Genomic DNA, 21,946 nt, shown 5'->3' with positions numbered 1-21,946 from the left:
GAGGGATTCCAATCCCTGTTTTAGAAGCAAGGAAGTCCAAAGAAAGATGTCAGTGGTGAAATATTTGGAGAGGTGGGGGGGGGGGCTTTCATCCTTTCCCCTCCTTTGGTGCCTGTCTCCCTTGCTTTTACGCTTGGGTCAAGGTGGGAAACCAAAACCTTCCAGGTAGCCATGGTCTTCACTTTGTAGCAATCCAAGTCTGTTTCCACATTGCCAAAGAATGATGGGATTTGTAGTACAACAACGCAGGAGTCTCATTTTTGCCCTACATCCAACACACATAACCTCTGGGTGTACCTAGAATGGAATCGTGATTCTTCTTTTTGCACAAAGGCTCCCAAAATCCTTCAGGCATCGGCCATGTGAGCAGACACAGAGTTCTGGGAGTTGCAGTCCAAAAAAGAAACTTTCCAAGATTAAATAAGAGAGATTCTTTGCCTCTTGTGTGACAGCACCTGCCTCTAAGTTCCTTGAAAGGAAGCTGTTTTCTTCTTGTTTCTCTACTTACCAGGCCTCCAGAAAAGCTAGGCACTCTGCACATGTCTAGAGGAAGTCTTGACCCACTCTCCTTGGTCCAGCTGTCAAGAAAGGGTGTGGCCTAAGAAAAAGGGGCGTGCTTAAAGGCAGAGGTGGAGCTCCAGGATTTAAAAGTACAGCTGCCAAGTGAATGCATTGCAACCATTGCTTAAAAGCAGAGGAGTAATCTACATTGGAGAACCAGAGCTGTGTTGGGTTATGACTCTGCAGACCAAGGTTTGAGTCCCTACTCCGCCATGAAAACTCACTGGGTGATCTTAGGTGAGTCACATATTCTCAGCCCCCCAGAACCCTGCAATGAGTTTGCCTTAGGGTTGTCAGGCTTCTCTGATTTCAGTTCCTCCCTTTCCAGGGAATTTTCTTGCAGCTTGTAACATTATTTTTCCTCCTGGGAAAGGAAGGAAAAGAGTGTGCTGCTGGGCATTGCTTCCCACCACCCTGTAGGGCAGGGCATCTGATTCTCAGTTTGGTTGGTTTGTTGGGCATTGCTTCCAACCACCCTGCAGAGTAGCCCACCTGATTCTCAGTCCGATGGGTTGCTTGCTGGGCATGCCTTCCAGCAACCTTGCAGAGTAGTCGACCTGATTCCTTACAACAACCCTGTAGAGTAGCCATCTGATTCCTCACAACAACCCTGCAGAGAAATCCACTTGATTCCTTACAATAACCCTGCAGAGAAGCCCATCTGATTCCTTACAACAATCCTGAAGAGAAGTCCATCTGATTCCTTGCATCAGCCCTGCAGAGGAGAACGTCTGCTTTTCAGTCCAGATATTGTAAGGCTGGGCATGCCCTACACTAACCCTGCAGAGTGGTGCATCTGCTTCTCAGTCAGCGCAGCTGGATCTGTGGGAGTGAAGGGCTGGATGGAGAGCCACCAGGGAAGCCCAACTCTGGGCTCCCCTCCCTGGGTCTGGTGCATGTGGAGGGGGAGCTAAGGCTGGGATCCAGCTTGCTCTAAGGAGGGATGGGTGACTCTCTCTCCGGGGGAGGAAAGCCCTTCCACCGCCTCCTTCTCCTCTTCCGACTCCTCCTCCCTTCCTTCCCTCCTTCTTTCATTCCCTCCTTCTCTCTCTTCCTGGAGGAGAGCAGAGAGAGGGCTGGAAGAAGCAGGTAAGATGCGCACCTGAGAAGTTCTTCAGGAGAGGGGATGCTGGTGGTGCCACTCCTTTGGGGACCCCCTTGTTCTGGGGCAGAGGAACTGGCTGGGATGGTGGGGGAGGTTATGGGGGCACTGGAGGGGATGATGGTTTGGGCAGTTTGGGAACAGAGCGTGGCAGAGTTTCTCGGAATAGTTGCTGGACTGCAACCCCCAGCATCCCCCCTTGTTAGGAGTTGCCATTCCAAGGAGTAAACTTCTGGTTAGGGGAAAAGGCTTGGGTTCTCAAGGCCCCTGGGCAGGACTTGGGGGCTGGGAGGGGATGCTGGGATTGCTATTCCTTTGGAGAGCCCATCTCTTTGGAGAGGGAAGGGGATGAACATTTATAGATCTGTATGCAGTTCAGTTTTCTATTTTTAAAAACGTATCTACATGTCTATGTCTGTATAGATGCAATACGTAGAGAGATCTTGTCTCACCATTTGGAAAAGCACCTGAGGAAGTAGAAGGACGTCTATGAAAGCTCATGTTCCCAACTTCTTTTTTCTGTCAGGCTCAAAGGGGCTACAAGATCTCTCTTCATACGGGCTAATATGGCTAGATCTTTGAATTCTACCTATATAGATGTAGATACATTAGCAGGATTTGTAATTTTGGTCTCCCTTTTGTCCCAGAAAGAGGCTCTATGGCAACTCAAAATACCAATTGTTAATAGTAATGAATATTAACACAAGGTAACAGTGGACAATCCGAGTTTACAAATTATCACACAAGAGCAAACATGTAATGGGTTAGGAATCCACTGAGGAGCTACAAAGGTTCAATGAGCCACCTTGGAGAGGGACTTCCACAACTGGAATGCCATGACCCAAAAGGCCCTGGTCTGTCTCTCAGATAGCCATAAAGGAGGGATGGGGATGCTACCACTTTCTAGACATTGTTGGGTTGCAACTCCTAACAGCTCTAGTAAAGATACCCAATGGTGATGTCAATTGCAGCCTAACAACATAAGAACTGTTGGATTAAACGCCTTTTGCACTTTGAACCCAGTTTGCAGCAACTGAAGTAAACTGGAGGACCAAGGGGGAATGTGAGAGAAAAAGAGAGAAACTGGGACATTTTAAAAGCAGCTGGAAAAGTGGGACAGCAGAGGATTATTTCCAACTGTCCCATCGAAATAGGTACTTGTTTTACGCCACTTGGATTTGCATAGAGGAATGCATCCATCTGAAGAAGTAGACCCTGGTCCAAAACACACTGCAGAAATAATCCAGTTTGACACTACCTTAGCTGCCAGGTTGTTTTGTGAGACATGGAGCCCTCTCTGTCAGAGAGCTCTGGAGCCACAGCAAACTACAAATCCCAGCATTCGATACCATTGAGCCCCGGCATTAAAAGTGGTGTCAAATTGGATATTTCTGCAGAGTGGATGCAGCGTTTGTCTCCAGGCCGAGAAAAGTGTGATCTTCTAAGTGTTTGCTCATTAAAGCTAGTTGTTTAAAAGGCAGAAGAACAGAGAGCGTTAGGTGTGTAGCTACTTTGCCTTGGATCCTGTGTTGGGCTGACAACAGTTAACCAGAAGTCAGAACCTCCTCACTTCTCTTTTGCCTCTTTTTTATGAGGAAGTGATCTGCAGTCACGATAAGATGAAGCAACCGAAAGGTGTGGAGATAAACTCTTTATCTCCCAATGGTTGCTTCAGACTGAGTTGCTTTTAAAGATACTGGTGAGCCTGACATTTGGCAACCCTGGTGCGAAGGAGATGTCGTTTTGGATTTTCCGCAGGAGGTAGCACAACATCTTAGATTTTGAGAGCTTGAGAGTCAACCATAAAGACCTGCATTTCCTTTACAGTAGAGGAGTATTGACTCATTTGGAGTTGGAGGGTAGGTGGGGTGAAGATATGGGGTGGTTTTTGTGGTTCTCTCGATGACAAGCGAAGAAGCTGTGTGTCGGAGGATAGAAGCTACAGTTTGTCATTCTCTTTCGTTTCAGACGGACGGTGGCTAGAGGTGTTAGGGAGCATTATGTTCTACTTGTCGAAATAAAATTTGGCAGTTTTAGTGAGATATTCACGATGCACTTGGCAGTTTGGTTGAGCCAGGATGGGCAAAAATGTAGGCTTTTTAATTTGTTGGAAAGATTTCATAAAAGGTGGACTGCAGCCAACGGATTGCCTGGAATGCAATGTTTGTCCGAGGAGGCATGCACTGGGCAAGAAGAACTTTCTTCCCCGGTTTTGCCTTTAGGGTGCAATCATTTTTCGAGGAGGTGACTTCTCCTGAACTGGAACAGGTTTAGAATTGCATCACTTGTGCCCTCTGGGTGACTGGAGGAATTCGTTGGTGGCAGTCTTGGCATTCCCAAGAAAGGTTACTTGTGATGAGCATTGTCCTTTGGGGATCATGCCATTGTCTTGTTTACATGGCTGAAATAAAAATAAAAATAAAATTGTGAGAATGTACTATCCCATTCAGTCAGTCAAAAAGGAGCAAAGGATGGTCTTTCAGGTCCCATCAGACATAGTTAGCAGTTGGTTCATGGAGAGGAAAGCTGGGAGATGCAATCCAACAGCACTAGACGGATCACAAATCACCCGTCCCTGTTATGAATGAGATGCTTTTTAGTAGGAGAGTACAAAGGAGAAGTTACCACATTCCTGGGATCTTTCTCTGTTTACACTGGTCCCTTGGTATCTGCTGGGGTTTGGTTCCAGGACCCTCTGTGGATAACAAAACCCATGGATGCTCAAGTCCCATTGAATACAATGGCATAGCAAAACGGTGTCCCTTATAGAAAATGGAAAAATCATGCTTTGCTATTTGGAATATATACTTTTTTTTAAAGCCATGGATGCTTGAATCCGTGGATAGGAAATCCATGGATAAGGAAGGCTGATTGTATATGCAATGGCAGCTGATGGCTTCTGTAACAATCTACTTTGGTGAATCTACTCCTGGTTTTAGGATGGGGAATTTGGATGTATCTTTAAAGTTAGACCCAGAGCAGATTCAGCATCCTGCGGCTGTGTGTGCCACCGGCTGCCAGTGTGCATCTGTGCATCTGCCTTGTTGTTCCAAGTTTAAAATGTCTCATGTTTTGACTCACTCTCGATATATCACTTGACATCCAGGGTAGCCATGTGTTCTGCTTCAGGGAACGGCTCTTGATCTGAAGAGGGTGCCTGGGTTGGTTACATAAGTTCCATTGTGGCTTCTGCTAGTCTATTCTTCTACTTTAAGGTTAGATGGAAGTTTGGTGAAGGAAGCGCATGGCGACTGAGTGACAGGTGTAGATTGCTGGGTGAATCCCATTATAGATGGCGATTGGTGGAGAGCATGAAAGTGGGAGGAACTGTTGGAAGGGTATACTGAGATTCAGGATGAAAGAGAGAGGATGAGATTTTGCATGGAGACAAAGGAGAAGCTCAGCATGAAGGGAGATTGTGTTCGGTAGTTAAGATCTGGTTTGTTAGTTGTGTACAGTGGACCTTTCATATCTGCTGAGGTTGGGTTCCAGGGCCAAAATCTGTGGATGCTCAAGTCCGATTAAATACAATGACATAGTAAAATGGTGTCCCTTATATTAAATGGCAAAATCAAAGCTTGCTTGAGGTGGAGAGTCAAGAGAGGAACAATAACTATATCACATGGATCTTGATCAGTAAATATTCTTGCTTAGTTGGTCCCAGCTCTCGTCATACTAGTGAGATATGTTGCATTTCTAGTTAAAGTGTAATGATAGTTTTTAAGCTTTGCATCTGCAATAAAACGATAGCACGTGTGGGTTTTATGAAACCCCTTACCTTCTCATTTTGTGTGATTTGTAAATGATTACCCAGCCTAACCAAGAAACTCTAGCCCAAAGAACATGCTTTCTCATTGGCGACCTTGCTTTCCTTCTCTTGCAAAGAGTGCTGCTACTTCTAGGCAGAGAAGTACTTACATGTGTTGCAAGAAAGTCCATTGTTTGAAGGGAAATTCTTGGATCTGGTTTACTTTGGAAGGGTTCTCATGGGTAATTTGGTAACCTGAGCTGGGCAAACTCTTTGCCAGCACCCTGTTTTCAATTAAGACCAGACTTTGGTAAAACGAAGTATAACATGAGATGCAAAGCAAGAAGTAAAACAAAGAGGTTTGGCTCCAGTCTTAGTTGTCCAAAGCAGCCTCTGCCAACCTGGCTGGGGATGAGGGCAGTTTTAGTCCACAGCTGGAAGACATTGTATTTAGGAACACTAGTCTTTATGGTAGGATTCAAAGACATAGCCATGTTAGTCTGGATTAGTATGCAAATGATCTTGAGACGAACTGGGACAAAGAGGTTGGTAACACGGTAAGTACTGTAGCTCCATCCTAGGGAATCCTGGGATTTGTACTTTTACAAGGTCTTTGGCCTTTGCTGTCAAAGTGTGCTAGTGGCTCACAAAACTACAAATCCCAGGATTCCCCAGGTTGGGGTCATGGCAGGTAAAGTGGTTCCAAACTACATTATTTCTACAATGCAGATGCACCTTAAGTCTACTTCGTCAGATGCATCAATTTGTTTCGAAGGTGCTACAAGATCCCTTTGCATACTATTCTCTATGGCTTAATCTTCATAAATTTGGAACTTTTTTGTACCCCAATTTCAACCTGCAACATTCTTTTTAACCCCCTTCATCCCAATTTCCATCTTTTTCCAGATGTCACATTTCCTGCACCTCCCAGAAATGAGTGTTAGGTTCAACGTGCTGCAGAGAAAAACAATGCATTCCTTCTAATTCCCTCTTCAGATCTGAAATAACTTTGTCTAAGGTCATTTAAATACAGTTTTATAATGTCACCTCTTAACCTTCTTGTCCTCAGGCTAAACATACCCAGCTCTCTAAGACAGGGCACAGTTTCCAAACCTTTCCAGAAAGAGGAGAGAAGCAGACAGTGGGGGCTACCAGAGAGGCACATTGGATCAGGGCCCGTTTCTCCATCATTTGGAGAGCTTCCAAATACTTCAAGAGCCCTGTGTTGAAAACTCTAAATGTTAACAGGGCAGTTTCGGATTTCAGGGAGAAGCTTGTAAATGCCACCTTAAACAAATGCTTGTTTGATTTGACTCAGAGCTTAATTTCATAGACAACCTGATTTAAGACGCTTAATGAAGAGCAAGAGACACCATGTCCCAATGTGTGCGTTTTTGCTTCAAATTCATTGCCTGGCGGACATGAAACGCTGTTCGGTCCCCTCACCTCCATGAGATCAGGAATGTCTTATAGCCTGTCTTTTCCCTTTTCCTCTTACATGTGTAAACTTTCCCATTGCATTTCATTTCCAAAGCTATTTATGGTGTGTTGCGTCTGTAGTGCTGTTCATGCCAATGACAGTTGGTTCTGAATATTTTACACAGCATGATTGCATTGACATGGTTTTGCTAACCATGGTTTGATCCAAGCCATGATCGGTAAAACATGCCATGACTATTAAAACATGCCAATGCAACATACTGTAGGTTACCTGTGAGATCAAACCATGTTGCATTGACATGGAAGACCATGTCAGTGCAACATTGTGCCATAGGTTACCTTTAAGAATGAAAAGGAAATGTGAACTTGCATAGGACTCCCTCCTTCTGTTTTGTCTCTCTCTAACAATAGAGAATTTGGGGAGCAAATAGATATGAACAATCGTGAGGAGTCTGGTTGTAAAACCAAGGGTTCACATATTTTCATGAACTGGGAGTTAATCTCAAAACAACGAGGAATAATTGCTAAATATATACTTGCTGGTGAAATCTGCTTCTCTGATACATTTTAAAGCTTATATTCAGCAATAATGCAGTTAAACTAAAAAGGGGGTAATTAAACAGATAGTGATTCATATGTGCTTTAAATCATTAAAGATGAGTCCTTCCGAGAAGTGATTCAAACCATGACTTTTATTGTGGTTTAGGTCAAATAATCCCCAATAGCTACTTCCCTTCTTCCTAATCTGTGCTCAGCATAGTTGATTTAAGATGCAGCCGACTGACATTAAAGTAAGGGAACATAGAGGCAAATAAGAGAGACCTACTCTCTGTTGCTCATATATATGGTTTTGATCAAGTTCGGAAGAACCTATCTGGGCCAAAAACTGCCATAAACTGGGGAGGGACAATGCCCAATGTTTAGCCTATTGTCTTTTGTCAGAGGATTATTTGGTGCAGTGTCTTTGCATCATGCCCAGGACTGGCTGAAACTCAAGTCAAGAGTTTTATTTCCCCATATTTTCATGGAGACAGTAGAAGGTAGGATCAGATTGCTTGGTGCACAGCAGGAGTCTAGATCACCTTCTGCATTTCTGCTCTGGATTGATTTCCTGTTCTTTTTCAAAATGTTCAAAACCATGTTTTTCAAGTGTGAAGAAACACCGACGAAAACAATCCTGAGTTCACTACAATCCTACGTATGGTTCATTGGTATACAGACCCTCCGTCTTTCCTGATACGGTAGAGACAGTTTCAATCAATCCTCTGCTGTCCCTTTTGTAGATGTGTCCCGGTGTCTCTCTTCTCCTTCCACTTTCCTCTATGGTCCTCATCTTATTTCAGTTGCTGCAAATTGAGTTCAAAGTGCAAAAATAGTAATTCAACAGGGAGGAGAGGAGAGAAGAGGAGAGAAGGTGAACTCTTGTCTTTCCCATTAGGCTCAGGCACCAGCAAGCTGCTGCAGTCTCTCTTAACTTGTATGTTCTTCCTCATTGATAACTTTTGCCACTTTGAACTTGCTGGGCCACATGTGTTCCAGTTTTCATTTGTGACATGTTGAAAGGTTTGGGTGTGGGAGGTTACTGACTGCAGAAATGCTCTGTGTGCTAACCCTGTTTTCCTTCAAGGGGGGGTTTGCTGACCAGGGGTATGTAGTCCGACTTTTTGGGTGTGGAAAAGAAGTTGCCGATCACCAAGCTCCCCACTGACCGCCTTCTCTAATCCCTTTGGATTGTTTGCTGGAGAGACCTGTACACATAAGCTGAGATCCTGTTGCTCGCCTTTCCCTTTTCATTCAAGTGCGGTGTACTGGAGCATTGTTTATGCAAGGGGGGTTGTATGTATTTGCTTAAGTCTTGGAGGAGGAACAATGAGGAAAATATAGCTGAGGCCTTCATCATGATTCAGGACGTTCCTTTTTTTGCTTTAGGTGGTACTCTATTGTTGATTTTCATAATCATAATTTTGTTTGTGAAGATACAAATGCTGAAGGTCTGTGCATCTCCGCCACCCTCCGCAACCTCCTTATGTCAATTATACTTTAAAAAGTACAGTTTGACAAAGATGAAGGGAGTGTGTAGGTGTAAAAAGACTTGTGCCTTTGTTAGGTGAGGTATGGCAGCATTTCATTTTAATGTTTGGATCTGACTCAACCTCTCCCTTAGGGAAATCATTATTTCTATCAAGTGACTTTTTTTTCTGTGTGCAAGGTAACTTTGTTTCACTTGGGACTCTGGTTTGTTTTCACCTTGGGGAAATTGGTCAATTAGGCCATTTATATGTGGACTAATTGCTTCCGTTTGTTGTTCCAGATGACTCCACGGTTGGAGACCCAGCTTCAACCTCACCAACTTTAATGTGTGCCAACAGCCAGTGTTTTTGATTCAAACTCAGTAAGATGGCTAAACTGTCCTGTTTGGTTGGTCATTTACCTTGTGCATGAATATACACACAAGGGACTGAGGTGTGCATTATCCTACACTTGGAAATGTGATGTAAAATCAGATGAAATTCAAGCAAAATCTAAATGTTCAATTGAAATCTACCCGTCCATAACTTCAGACCTTGAGATATTTAAAGAGTGTAGTGGTGCCAACACACAGCCTTCTCTTCACCAATGCCCAATTCCTTCAACATTTACTCATATGTTTTGTTCTCCCTACCTCTTATAACCCTTGTTGCCCTTCTCCCAACTCACTCCAAGATGTCTATATCCTTTAAATGAGGACTCAGAATTGAATGCACCCAAGCAGCAGAGAATATATTGTGATTATAACTTCCCTTGACTTGGAAGATATGCTTCTATTAGCATCTTGCACAGTTCCTTCATGTTCAGACTAAAAGGAGGTTTGCTCTCCCACCAAAAAGAAAGCTACCACTTTCTTTCCAAAGGATTGTGCATGGAAATTTTTACTATTTTTCTACTTCTAGTATAAATAAATAAATAAATAAATAAAAATCATTCAATGCATGAAGTTGAGAGCATCTTGGAGATTTGATTAGCTGCCTAGACATTGTGACTGGCTTTGCTGTTGTCGAGTGTATTAATGTCTGTTTATTGCAAGTAATGGGACACATTAATAGTCTCTGATTTATTTTCCTTTGCTGTATGTCATAATCTTCCCTGCTTCTGAGCGGAAAAGGTATTCTCGGTGTTTTGGGTCCTAGAGAAATAATAGGAAATATTTGCCTGTTTATTAAGATTGATGTCTGGAAACCATTGTGGGTCTTGGTTGCAAGTGCAGAAGCAAATGCTGTGTAGAGATTTATGGATGGGTGCAGCTGGTGTATTTACATGCTTATTCAAATGTTTTTGCTTCGTTGCTTTCAGGGGAACAACCTGTACTCCTGTCAGCATAATATTTCAGTCGATTGCATGGATTGTTAACACCCAAAGATTCCCCTTTGAATTAAGCTTGGTCAGCTTTGGCTTCATGACTTTCTGGAGCAGCAGAGTTACTGAAGACGACCAAGAAACTAGACCGCATATGAGCGCTTGAGAAGAGGCACCACGATGAAATGGTTAAATTAAGTCTGTAAATCCCTGCACACTATATTTGCCTATCTTAATCATATCTGTAACCTTGCTGGCAAAGAAATAAAGAAAAGAAGCATCATCTTTTATTGCAGTTTGAGGAAAAGCAAAGGTGTACTTCCCGTTTATATGCTGTTCTTCCAATATAATACAGTCTTCCATGTAAAGCAGGGGTGGGACAAGCGTGGCCATTGTGCCACATGCAAAACTTACTCCTTTTGGGCCCCTGCAGCCCCCTAGCCCCTGTGTGTGTGTGTGTGTGTGTGTGTGTGTATATATATATATATATATATATATATATACGCGCACACACACATACACAGATACACATATATCCCACGTATCCTTAGGATGCAGCCAGGAGAATTGAAGTGGTATCAAACTGGTATAGCTGCCTAGCGTAGATGCATTCTTGAGTTTTCTAAAAAGCCCACCATATCTTGGAAAAGTTTCTTTTTTGCTTATAAGTGAAAATATGAGAGACTCAAATAACTTAGAACCAAGAGGTCTGTTTTCTTGCTTCTGTAAGGGAAAAAACACACATGATTATTAAAAAAAGAAGAGGGTATTGGGCTTTAATAAGTTTCTTGCCAGCCCATTTCCTTCTGGATTTCTAGCACTATATGATCCCTCCTTTCTTTTTTGCTTTGCATGCTCCATATGGGCTGCTTGGTCCAGAGGCGCCATACTGTTGTGCGTCCCTTGGTCCTGTACTTGAAGATCTTGCTGTGGCCCATGGCCTAGCAACCAGTTACTTCATTAACTAGATCTCTGGCTGCATCTGCATTGCAGAAATAATCTGGTTTGGTGCCACTTTGCTATGGCTCCATGCTATGGAATTCTGGGAATTCTAGTTTGTTGTCACACCAAATTGGATTATTTCTGTTGTGAGAATGCAGCCTCTAACACCAAGATGGTACCCTCCCAGATTCATACTTCACCTCCAAGTAATGGGGTAAGGTGATGCTATTTAATAGTACTTCAAGCTTCGGTGCTGCTTCGGGCCTCCTTTCAGCCCCAAGCAATGTGTTCGTTCTTAGGATCAGCCTTGGAGCCCTTGTTCAAAGTTGCACTAAAGAAATGATTGCATAAAAATATTGTCTTGGAGAACGCTTGCAAGTCTTGCAGTGCCAAACAATTGAAAAGCTACTGAGAGGAAGTTCAGTTTCCCCCGCCCTCTTCTTGTTTGGCAAAAGGTGAACGAACACTGAACATACTGAATACATGGAGCAAGTGTCTGCCTGTCCTTGCTGGTCTCAGGTTCCTCAGAGCTGTGGGCACAGCCAAGGGTTGGATGCAGAACTAATTTCAAGACCGATGATTTAACAAAGGATGAATTGTATTACCAACCAAATTCCCTTCTGGAGATGTTCCATTCTGGAGCAAGCAACCAATATGCATCTTTGCCTCTCTCCCTGAGCAGACATGATAGCATTGCTCCCCTTCTTTCGTGGAAACATACCTACTGTGGTTGTCTATGCTGAAAAAGAAAAGAAACGAACACAACAGTAACCATGCTGTTTAGGAAAATCTGGGAGCTCTAGTCCTCCCAACTAGTGTTTCAAAGGTCTGGGACATGTGCAAGGTTGGACATTGTTTTGAAGTCAGAAGCCATAATGTTTATAAGGATCCCTAGCCAGATAAATGAAATTTCACATATCAACAGAAGCCATCCAAGGTTCTTCTATCTCAGGTGAGGGAAATGAGGATGAGGAGACAGCCTTTTCAGCGGTGAAAGCACTTATGAAATTGTGTCCAGAGGGTCACTTTTATCATCCTTTTGTCAGCAGAAAAAATAAGGACTTCTCCTGGGCCTTTAAAACTCCACTGCCTTAACTATGGCCCCATACAGACAGGCCAAAATAAAGCTGCTTTGGGTCACTCTGGAGATAGGCTATTTAAATGATGCATGTGTCCTAAGAGTCTGGAAGCTGCACCAAACCCATGATCCAGTCCTAAGGACTGGAGCACAGCTTTGGCGCAGCTTCCGGACTCTTAGAACACACATCAATTAAACATCATGCTTCCAAAGTGACCCAAAGCAGCTTTATTTTGGCAGTCTGTATGGGGCCCATAATACCGTATGCAAAAGGATCTTGCATCACCTTTGATACTATCTATGTGAAAGAAGGTGTAGCATGAACTTTCAGAGATTTGGTGTGCTTCCTCAGATGCTGCAAGATCCCTTTGCATATGGTTATTCTAGACTAACATCAATATGTCTCTGAATTCTTAACTAATACAGTCAGTGTTTTTAACTGTTCTTGTTGTCTGATTATGAACTTCCCCGGGAACCAGATGATTGAAGTTGGCGATATAAATAAATGCTAAAATAAACATTTCTGTGTAACATTATACAACTGCATTGTCTCTCTGTTAAATATTGTACAAATACGGGTTTCCCAGGAATGACTTTTCTTCCCCTTTTCCACTGAAATACAATTGAGTTCTTTTTGTAGGAGGGGAGGAAAGTCTTCACGTTTCTTTCCCCCCCAGGATGTAGTGACTGTCGCCGCCGTCCCAGATCGTGGCTGAACTAGGGTAGGATATGTTGTTTTTCCATAGTGACTGTTTCGTAAAAGGAAATGGCTTTCCTGTTACTTAGCAAAAGCAAAGCCTTACAGATCACTTGAGACCACAGCGGGCAAAGAGTTGGGAAACAGGAATGTGACAACCTTGGTTTGATTTGAATTGTCTGATAACTCATGAAAACTCCCTCTTGAAAAATAGAGGGATGTCCCTAGCTCACAAGTTCAGGATGCCTATTGTGGCAAAATGGTCCAAAGTTAAGGAACACCAGAAGCGTCTTTAGGCATAACTGGGAAATATCTCTCTTTGAAACCCCGGAGAGCTGTTGCACACAATGCTGCCAGTATGAAACTAAGAGGAACCAATGTCATGATTCAGTATAGGACAACTTCCTAAAAGTGAAAATGACTGGCCCTGTCTATTTTGCTTCTGCATGAGGTCCATATCTGGGCATACCTTCTTTGCTTGCTATGAGATGGTGCATTAGGCCACCTCCTCCAATTCTTTTGCATCTTTGTGCATTAAGCAGTTCAATACTTTTAATCACACCTGATTCATAGACAGTGTGGCCTTCGAGGTGCAGCCTATGGGTCACATATGGACCCTTGGTTTCACTGTTGTGGGCTTGCTATGGCGGGGCTTACAACCTGAAGGACCCTCATCCGTGTAGTAGAGTCAGGTAGAAATATGACCAGGCTGGAGTAGTGACTCTTACAGAGATACAGCAGGTAGCTTCCTCTCTGAGTAGGTACTTTGGACTCTCATTAACATTTAGTGAAGTAAAGTCACAGATGCATGAGAAAGAATAGGTGAGATGCAGCTTGGTTGCTGGAGAAGACCTCTTGGTACTTATGTGTTCAGAACTTCAGGTATATGCAGGATTTGATATTTACCCCTGTGAGACTAGAGACATGTATACTGGCCAAATGGCTAGCTCAGAATAATAAAACCTTCCCAAGGCATCAATGAAGCTTAGCAAGTATTGAAAAGGAGCCAGAATTTTTTGCAGACGTTCTGTGGAGGCTTGTGGCTTCCATGTCAGTGGGGCGGTGACTGTCCTTTCAGTTTTAATCTGAACTTTAAAAAGAGTTCTCCAAGGATTTAAACCTGTTTTGAGGATGGTTTAACCCAATGGAAGAATGGGCAGTTACATAACAGCGACCTTAAATTGCACAGATGTCAATGGGACTTCTGTTGGATGATGACAACTGCTGAATGAATAGAAGGTTTGTGCAGCATCCTTCATCGAAACAGCGCATGGTTTTGCTGCAAATCAGAGCGGAAACACTCTGTACATCTTCCTTTTGCCTTGTGTTGCTACGCAGTTGTTAAGACTCTTAAAGAAATCTTGGTTTCCAGTTTGTTTTTTGAATTGATGCAAATGACACGGGACACTTCCTTGATCCCAAAGTGACCACATGCTATTTTAAGGCTGCTCTTTCAGTCTCTGCTCAAATGGACCCAAAGGGGGACTTGTCTTGTGGGTGGGTAGCGCACACAAGAGACACTTGGCTTTGGCCTCAGGAAAGAGCTTGAAAAAGTGACTCCTGGGGGTGATAATTCCCAGAATCCCCCAGCTAACATGCCCACTGACCTTCTTCACGTATGAATATGCCCCAGGAGGGACTTGTTCCTTTCATAGCACTGTGGCTAGCAGCCATTGAGCTGAATCATTTTACAGCATTTGGGAATTCCCATCATGTTGGAAGCAACCAAAATAGTTCTCCCCGGGCTATTTTTATCTTTGCAACATGTGTAGGATAAAAGACTCCGTTTCCTTCCTAGTAAGAATAAACACTTGCTGGTGAGATGGTGTGTTTGTTTTTGACACCGGGACACATTAGTAATGCTGCCTGTTTTGAGCAAGAATCTGTTCAGGGTATCTCTTGGAGACATTTCGGCTCACAATCCAAATCTGTGTTCCTTTTGCGATGTTGCGACTAACTTGTTTCCCCCCCTTCATATTCCTCCTCTTCCTTGCTACTTTAGGATTTGGTGAAAAGGCTTAAGGATACAGAAGCACTGCTACAAACCCAGCTTGAAAATGGATCTGGAGAAGCCTTCTGTCTGGGGATCATTCAAGCAAAGGACAAAGCCTTTGTTACAAAACCTGAGCATCAGAAGGACTAAGAAGACCTCAACCAAGTTGGTGGAGAAAAGGCAGAGGCACCCCTTGGACCGACGTCTTAGTTCTTCAGTGCCTGACATACTCAGCGTAGAGACTGTTACGGAAGAAGAAACAAATTATTCACGTTCCAAAGCCTTGTCCATTTACTTCCCGAGTGACTTTTTGGCAACAGAGACATTCCTTCAGGACACTAGTGACTCTTCCTTGAAACCATCTGGAGAGGAATGGAGCTGGAGTCAGCAGGAAACTGTGCATTTGGAAATCAGAGCAGATGACATGGAGAAACCCATCGTCTGCAACCCAGGTCCAGAAGCGAAGCGGAAATCTAGCGACGATTTCTTTGAACTGCTGCAAAGAAATAGCTTCAGTAGTGACCTTGCAGAAGATGCACTTGAGGTAATGCCCACTGGGTCAAGCAAACCTAAGTCTGTGAGACTTAATAGTAGCCATATTTCTGATGTGTTTGTAGGATCTTAAAAACACAGCAAATGGAAAGGCGATGACAAAAAAAAATAATGTTGCAGATATACTGCCCTAACAGACATGGTCTTTCATTCCTGCTGAGTAAGTTTGCATTTCCCTTTATTCCTCTGATATTATTGTGTGTTTTCAAGAATAAAATAGGAGCAGAGTTCAAAGCTTGGAATGGGAGCCTTTAGTCCTCTAGACCAAAGTTAAAACTAAACTCATCAGTTAGAGTTACCAGGTTTCATAATGCCAGTTGCAAAGAGTCCTAAATTCATGGTTTCATGGCTTGGAAGGAAGGATAAATCTACTTTCTTTTGGGCAGCTCCACAATCCCATCTTAACATGCCATTGGCAACTGGGATACTGGATTTCGCCCCCTGGGCCTTGCTGGTTTAGTTCCTCTTCCAAAGGACTTGCATGCAGGTGGTTGGTTTGGTGAAAGCTAGGACACTTTTCGGTCATGTTCCATTGCTGTTTCTAGCCTTTGTTCAAAAAGATAATAATAATAATAATAATAATAATAATAATAATAATAAATTTGATTTCCTGCCTCTCCCTGAGGATCGAGGCGGGATTACAACAGAGAATAAAGTCAACAATAAAATACAAGATACAGTATTATCTAAAGATACAATCAATAGAACAAACAGAAAAACTACTACCAAGAGGGTTGGGATATTCAATAGGGATGTCAGTCTTCAACTATTGCAACCTCACTTGCCTTTACAAATAATTTTTGCACGGAGGACCCACATATATTTCAACAAAATAATTCCTGGGACCTGGGAGAAAACGGTGCAAAAAAGTGCCTTCTTAAGAGTTTTCTCAAGGGTCAGGAAACCTATTTTTCAGGGTGAAATGCTGAACCACAAACCCAGAAAATCCTCTGAGAGTCATCGTGTGTCATGCTTGAATTTTTTGAATGCATGCTTCACAAAAGCCTTATGCAGATGTTTGCCTGAACATGCATAGGGCATGAGCACACATGTAAGCCCTTCCCGTTCAATTCTTGTGTGTTGGGAAGTAACTTAGACATTGGGCATTAAAGTCTGAAGAGGTCTCTGTCGCTGCAGTTGAGGCTTCATAACCCTCTTAAGTCCCCAGAAAGTTGCCTGCTCTGGAGCAAGGTCCTGGTCATTTTTTATTTTTAGTCACCATGCTACTGGCTTATAGCATGGTGTTTTATTGTTATTGTTCCTTAGTAGCTCTCTCCAGGAAAATGAAGTTCTGATGTGGCCTTTTTGGCATCTCCAACTGAGAATCTGTTTGGCTTAATTTTAAGTATTAAGCAAACTCTGAGATTAAGGCTACCATCTTCTGCCCATGTTTTCTATGAACACTTACCTTTGAGCAAATATAAAGTAATTCACAGTAATATATATAGCAAGGCAGGTAAGTTGATGTTTTCCAGATGTTTAGGACTCTGAATCCTGTCACTGGTAAGGAAGCATGACCAATGGTCAGGCATGATGGGATCTACAGTCCATCAGCTTTCGGGGGGGGGGGGGGGTCACAGTTTTGTAGAAACGTTTGGTATCTATATCAAGCAGAGTGCAGAAAAGCCAATGCAATATGAGCTTGTGGTAGAAACAGGAGAAAGTATGCAGGATGGTCTTGTAAAATTAAAAACAAACAAATCCCTTTACATTTATTATTTCATGAAATCCATCCTGGGATAGAAAAGGAGACAGGCAAAAGAAGATTGCCTAAACATCAATACATGAGCCACCAAAGCTGGCTATCATGTGTGCATATTGGCTAGTGTCCATGATCATGGATGCTCCTCTGCATCTATGGTGACTTCATCCCCTTCTGCTTGTATATTCACTTTTATTCATTTTTGACATGTATTTGAGGCAGGCAGACATCATTTTGGTATTAAGGCCAATATGCCATTAAGCTGTTCTGCATTGTGGGCTCCCTCTATTTTGCAGTCTCTTAAGCAGGCCTATTGTGTTGCAGGCAAACAGGGAACTACTTGTGTAAGGTGGTATCAGGTGTCTTCTTACGCAAGCTTGTAAAAAGTATAACCACTGAGTCAACTTGTAGTTATACAGGTATGGCATCCCAGCAGGATCCCCCTCTTTCCAGTTTTTAGTTTTTTGAGGCAAAGGGAGTCATTTAAAAAAAAAAGAAATATGTGAAATCTACTATCTTTAAGTTTTGGATAGCAAAAAATGAAAGAACCTCCGATTCAAAATGGTAAGCAGTACAAGGAGTCTTGCAACCTATTTAAAAGGTGCAGTGTCCTTCTTGGAGGTGTCAGTGAGCAACACTTCACCTTTAGAAGCTCAGAAAAAGGTTGGTCTGGGAATTCTGGAGGTGCCGAAGACCACAAAAACTTAATTGTGGACTGCATTTTGCCTACCCCAGCTTAGATGGACCAATAACACCAAGTTAAGATGGAACAATGATCCAATAGGAAGCAGCATTCTGAACTCAAAGCTTATGGAGATGTGAGAATAGGGCACCAGTTGGGTTCAAATGTGTGACCGACAGGAGGAGTGTGTGCCTGATCTCCATCCGTGTACCTGGCAAATTCATTCTGGTCAAGCAAAGTTAGCTGTTGTTTCTTTCCTTGACCTTTCCCTGGCTTCGTAGTTGTATGGAAACACACCTAAATACTGAGCAACTGCAGTAGAATCCAACAGTAAAAGGATCCAATAAGAATACAGCCTCTTTCATAAACTTGTGTTTATTTTTGACAGCGTTCTTACGGTGATTCCAACCTCGACTTGTCATGTTCTTCACAGATGTTTGATGACCAATGTGTAAGTGACTTTTTTTGTCTTTTTTCAAAAAATGTAGTGAATTATAGAGTATAGGTCAAGTATGGGGCTATGAGTTCAATGGAGCTTGTATGAATGTGGAAGGACCAGCTGAAAGAGAGGGAGGGCAACTCTTTTCTGTGGCTGGATTCGCTTGTTTCTCTTTTAAAATTTGATTCTAGGAAAGTCTTTGGGCAGAAATGTCCTGTGCAAGGATGTCTTGGGTAAAGAATGCTTGCAAATAGCCTTGTCTTCAGTGAGAAAATGTGTTTTGACACATTGAGATAGCTTGGGTTGGGGGTTGTTTGCTTTGAAATGTTTCACATTTTGTAGCCTTTTGCAAAAATTCTGTTTGCACAAGAGCCTTTGGTCACTTTCTGCACAAAATGAAATTTTCACAAATAAGTCCCAAAATGTAAAATAATAAGAAATACTAATCAGAAGCTTATACAAAAAGTCTCACATGCTCACCAGATTGTAGGAGAGGGACTTCTGAATCATTTTGTTCATGTGTGAGAAATGAAATAAGTTCAGATTTATATCCCCAGTCCTATGGAAGATAACCCAACCTCTTTTCTTGCCCTTTGTTAACCTGGGAGAAGAAACTTGGTTAAGTGCTTTGGCCAGGAGTAAATGGATGCCAGGGGGCATGACTACATACTACTACGTGGCCCCAGAGGAACACAATAGCAAACCCCCTCTGAACAAATTGTGCCAAAAAACGCCATGAAAAGTGAACCCCAGTAGGGTTTCCATAAATCAGAATTGACATGAAGACAATCATCAATAAATAGAGTCCAGGCTATGGGAGGATGAAGGATTTGGTGAAAACCAAGTTTCTCCTTCATGAAGAAACCATGGTTCGGCTGCTATCTTGAAAGGAGACCAAGACGTACCTCTGAGTTTGGTGGCCTTTCATGCGGTTGATTCCCATTGCCACAATGCAGCCTACATCAGACGCGACGACGTTCTTTACAGGAAGCGAAAGCGATATATATGATTGTTTTCTCTTGAACTTTCTCACAGGCCCTGGAGGAAGGAAGCGATTGCGTGAGTAAATTGCCCAGCTCATTTGCATATCTGTTAACGATTCATTTGAAAGAAGGCAGGAATCTGGTCATCAGGGATCGCTGCGGTGAGTCCGTTTAAGTATTTTTCTTTCCTTTTTCTTCTGTTTGTTCAGGATTGTGAAAAGATGCAATCCTGCCAAGGTTTGATCACATCTTATATAATATATAAAATGCCCACAATACAATTCTTGATCCTCTGACTCAATGCTTGTAAACATCCACTAAAAACCTTGGAGATGTTATAACATTATGGCCTGTTTGGCTTATGTTCTCTTTCTACATTTTGGAGACTCTTGGTTGGCTTACAGTATTTAAGCACAATTGTATTTTGCCTTTATTATGTAACAAAGGGATTGGAAAGGGTTTTTAGAGGAAAAATCCAAGAAATTGCTAAACTTGTTGTCTTGCGATATTTTCCTGTTTTTATTGCAACATAAGTCTATAGTGTGTCCAGAGAGACCGAAAAAAGAAAGATGTCGTTTAATATGCCATTTTGCAGCTGCCCTCTTGTGGATGTTTTCAGTGTTGCAGAATATTAGATGGATTGAAAGCCTTTGCACAGTTTATGTTGGAATGTCAAATATTCCATATTATAGCAGGGAATCCTTTATTTGAGAGCCAGAAAGCTTGTTGTACATAGATCTGGCAGGATTTCCTTATTATAAGGTATGTCTACAATTGTGTGGATTGGTTAGCTTTTATATAGACTGAATGAGAGGTGAAAAAAGTCTTGTATTTTGGAGCGTGGATCCTTCGTAAAGATGGAAATGTGTGCATCATGTTGTTTGTTTTAACTTGTTTCATATGATGTTTTTAATTTGTTGCTTTAACTTTTAGATTGTACGCCATTGGCAGGCTTTTATATTCTTGATTTTACTTGGTTTTGTACAGCGCCGTGTAGATTTACGGCGCTTTATAAATAAAGTTAATAATAATAATAATAATAATAATAATAATAATAACCATGTAAATTGTGAATGTAGACAATATGTTACTTTTGCAGAGAAACACATGGCTAGGTTAACTGAAATACTTCCATTTTGCTATGACCCCCAAAAAGCTCATTGCAAGCAGTCAGCAAATTAAACAGAAAGTCAGTTATTTCTTCCTCTCACCCAGGATTAGGAGTTTATCACACAAGGTTGCCTAAGTGGAATTACAGATGAATAGTAGTGTCTGTGGCTGTACCTTATTGTATGATGACTATCCTATAGCTGTCTTGTCTTCCATTAATTCCTGGGGTGCTTTATTTCTTTTATTTCAAGGATTTATAATCCCGCCTTTCTCCAACAATGAGATACAAGGCAGTTGCTCCTTTTAATTGATGGGCAAAACCTGTCAATGCTTCCCAATCGCATTGCTTTTCCACTGTTGATTCAGGCGATTCAGGTGTGATGAGTTTCTCCTGCTGCCGTTCCAGTATTCAAGAAGTCACATTCCTAAGCAGGCTGTTTTGTTTTGATTTTGGATAAGGAAGGTTCAGCCTATATATATATATATATATACACACAGACACATGTGTAGTGCAATAATATCCACAACCCACAGGACAGCGATACAGTGGTACCCCGGGATACGAAAGCACCGCCTTACGAAATTTCCGGGATACGAAAAAATCCCATAGGAAAAAACTGTTCCGGGTTACGTTTTTTTTTCGGCTTACGAAAAATTTTTTTGGTGCTTTTCGGCGCTTTTTCGCACGAAACGCGGCTTTCCAGCGCTAGCGCCTATGGCTTTTTCGGGTTACGAAAAAAATCGGGTTACGAACGCCGCGGTGGAACGAATTAATTTCGTAACCCGAGGCACCACTGTACCTTTATTGGCCAGACAGAATGCACAAAATACATGATGCAAGCTTTCGAAGTTTCACTAGCTTCTTTAAAAGGCAAAGGTGTTAAGAATGAAATGGGAGAAAGAAAGAGAAAAATGACAGTGTTGGAGTCATATGCCTACATTTTATCAAGATATTGTTATAGTGGTTCTCAGGTAAGATGATACAGAAGGATATCCCTGTAGGAAGAAGCAATTACTCCTTGTTGGCCATGCAAGCTCTGAGAGATGAAGAATAAACTCTAGGAAGTAAAAGTTAAAGTGTAATGGATACCAATGGATATGCTTTCTGGATATGTATGTATATACAATCGGTCTTCTGTTTTTGTGGGGGATCTGTTCTGGATCCCCCCCCATGAAAACGGACACTCGGTGATATTCAAGCCCCATAGGATTGAATGGAGCGTGTGCCTATGAGTGTGTGCCAGATGTGTACCTTGGGGTTGCACCCCATTGAAAATAACAGAGGTCACCCCTCTGTGAATATTCAAGACTGTGGATCTCAAGTCCAAGAGTACAGAGGGGCGACTGTGTGTGTATATGTGTGTGTGTGTGTATATATATATATATATATATATATATATATATATATACATATGTGTATGTATGTGTGTACATATATACACATATGCATACACACTCACAGAGTTTTCAAAGCAATGCTCTCATCCTGAGATTCCCCCTCCTCACCTTGAGGAACATATCAAAGCAGCCAAGCCCCAAGACTCAGAGCCAAGCAAGGATCTGGCAATCCTCCTCTGCCCCCAT

At 42.3% G+C, this 21,946-nt stretch overlaps 1 protein-coding gene across 4 annotated transcripts in view; it reads left to right on the top strand.

Moving 5' to 3' along the window:
* Positions 1–674: 674 nt before the first annotated feature.
* The window catches only part of MCTP2 (multiple C2 and transmembrane domain containing 2), a 76,855-nt gene continuing 55,583 nt past the window's right edge, over positions 675–21,946 (top strand). The window contains exons 1-4 of one of the 4 annotated variants that reach the window (XM_042472746.1): positions 675–798; positions 14,904–15,438; positions 18,219–18,281; positions 19,305–19,413. In XM_042472746.1, coding sequence (XP_042328680.1) covers positions 14,959–15,438; positions 18,219–18,281; positions 19,305–19,413 — 652 coding nt within the window. In that variant the 5' untranslated portion in view covers positions 675–798; positions 14,904–14,958. Of the gene's footprint in view, positions 799–1,615; positions 1,651–12,784; positions 12,927–14,903; positions 15,439–18,218; positions 18,282–19,304; positions 19,414–21,946 lie in introns of those variants that run through there. The other 3 variants (XM_042472747.1, XR_006104498.1, XM_042472745.1) reach the window with 3 other exon arrangements.

Source organism: Sceloporus undulatus, chromosome 6, assembly GCF_019175285.1.
Source record: "Sceloporus undulatus isolate JIND9_A2432 ecotype Alabama chromosome 6, SceUnd_v1.1, whole genome shotgun sequence".
Taxonomy (NCBI): domain Eukaryota; kingdom Metazoa; phylum Chordata; class Lepidosauria; order Squamata; family Phrynosomatidae; genus Sceloporus; species Sceloporus undulatus.
This window is presented reverse-complemented; position numbering and strand designations above follow the sequence as displayed.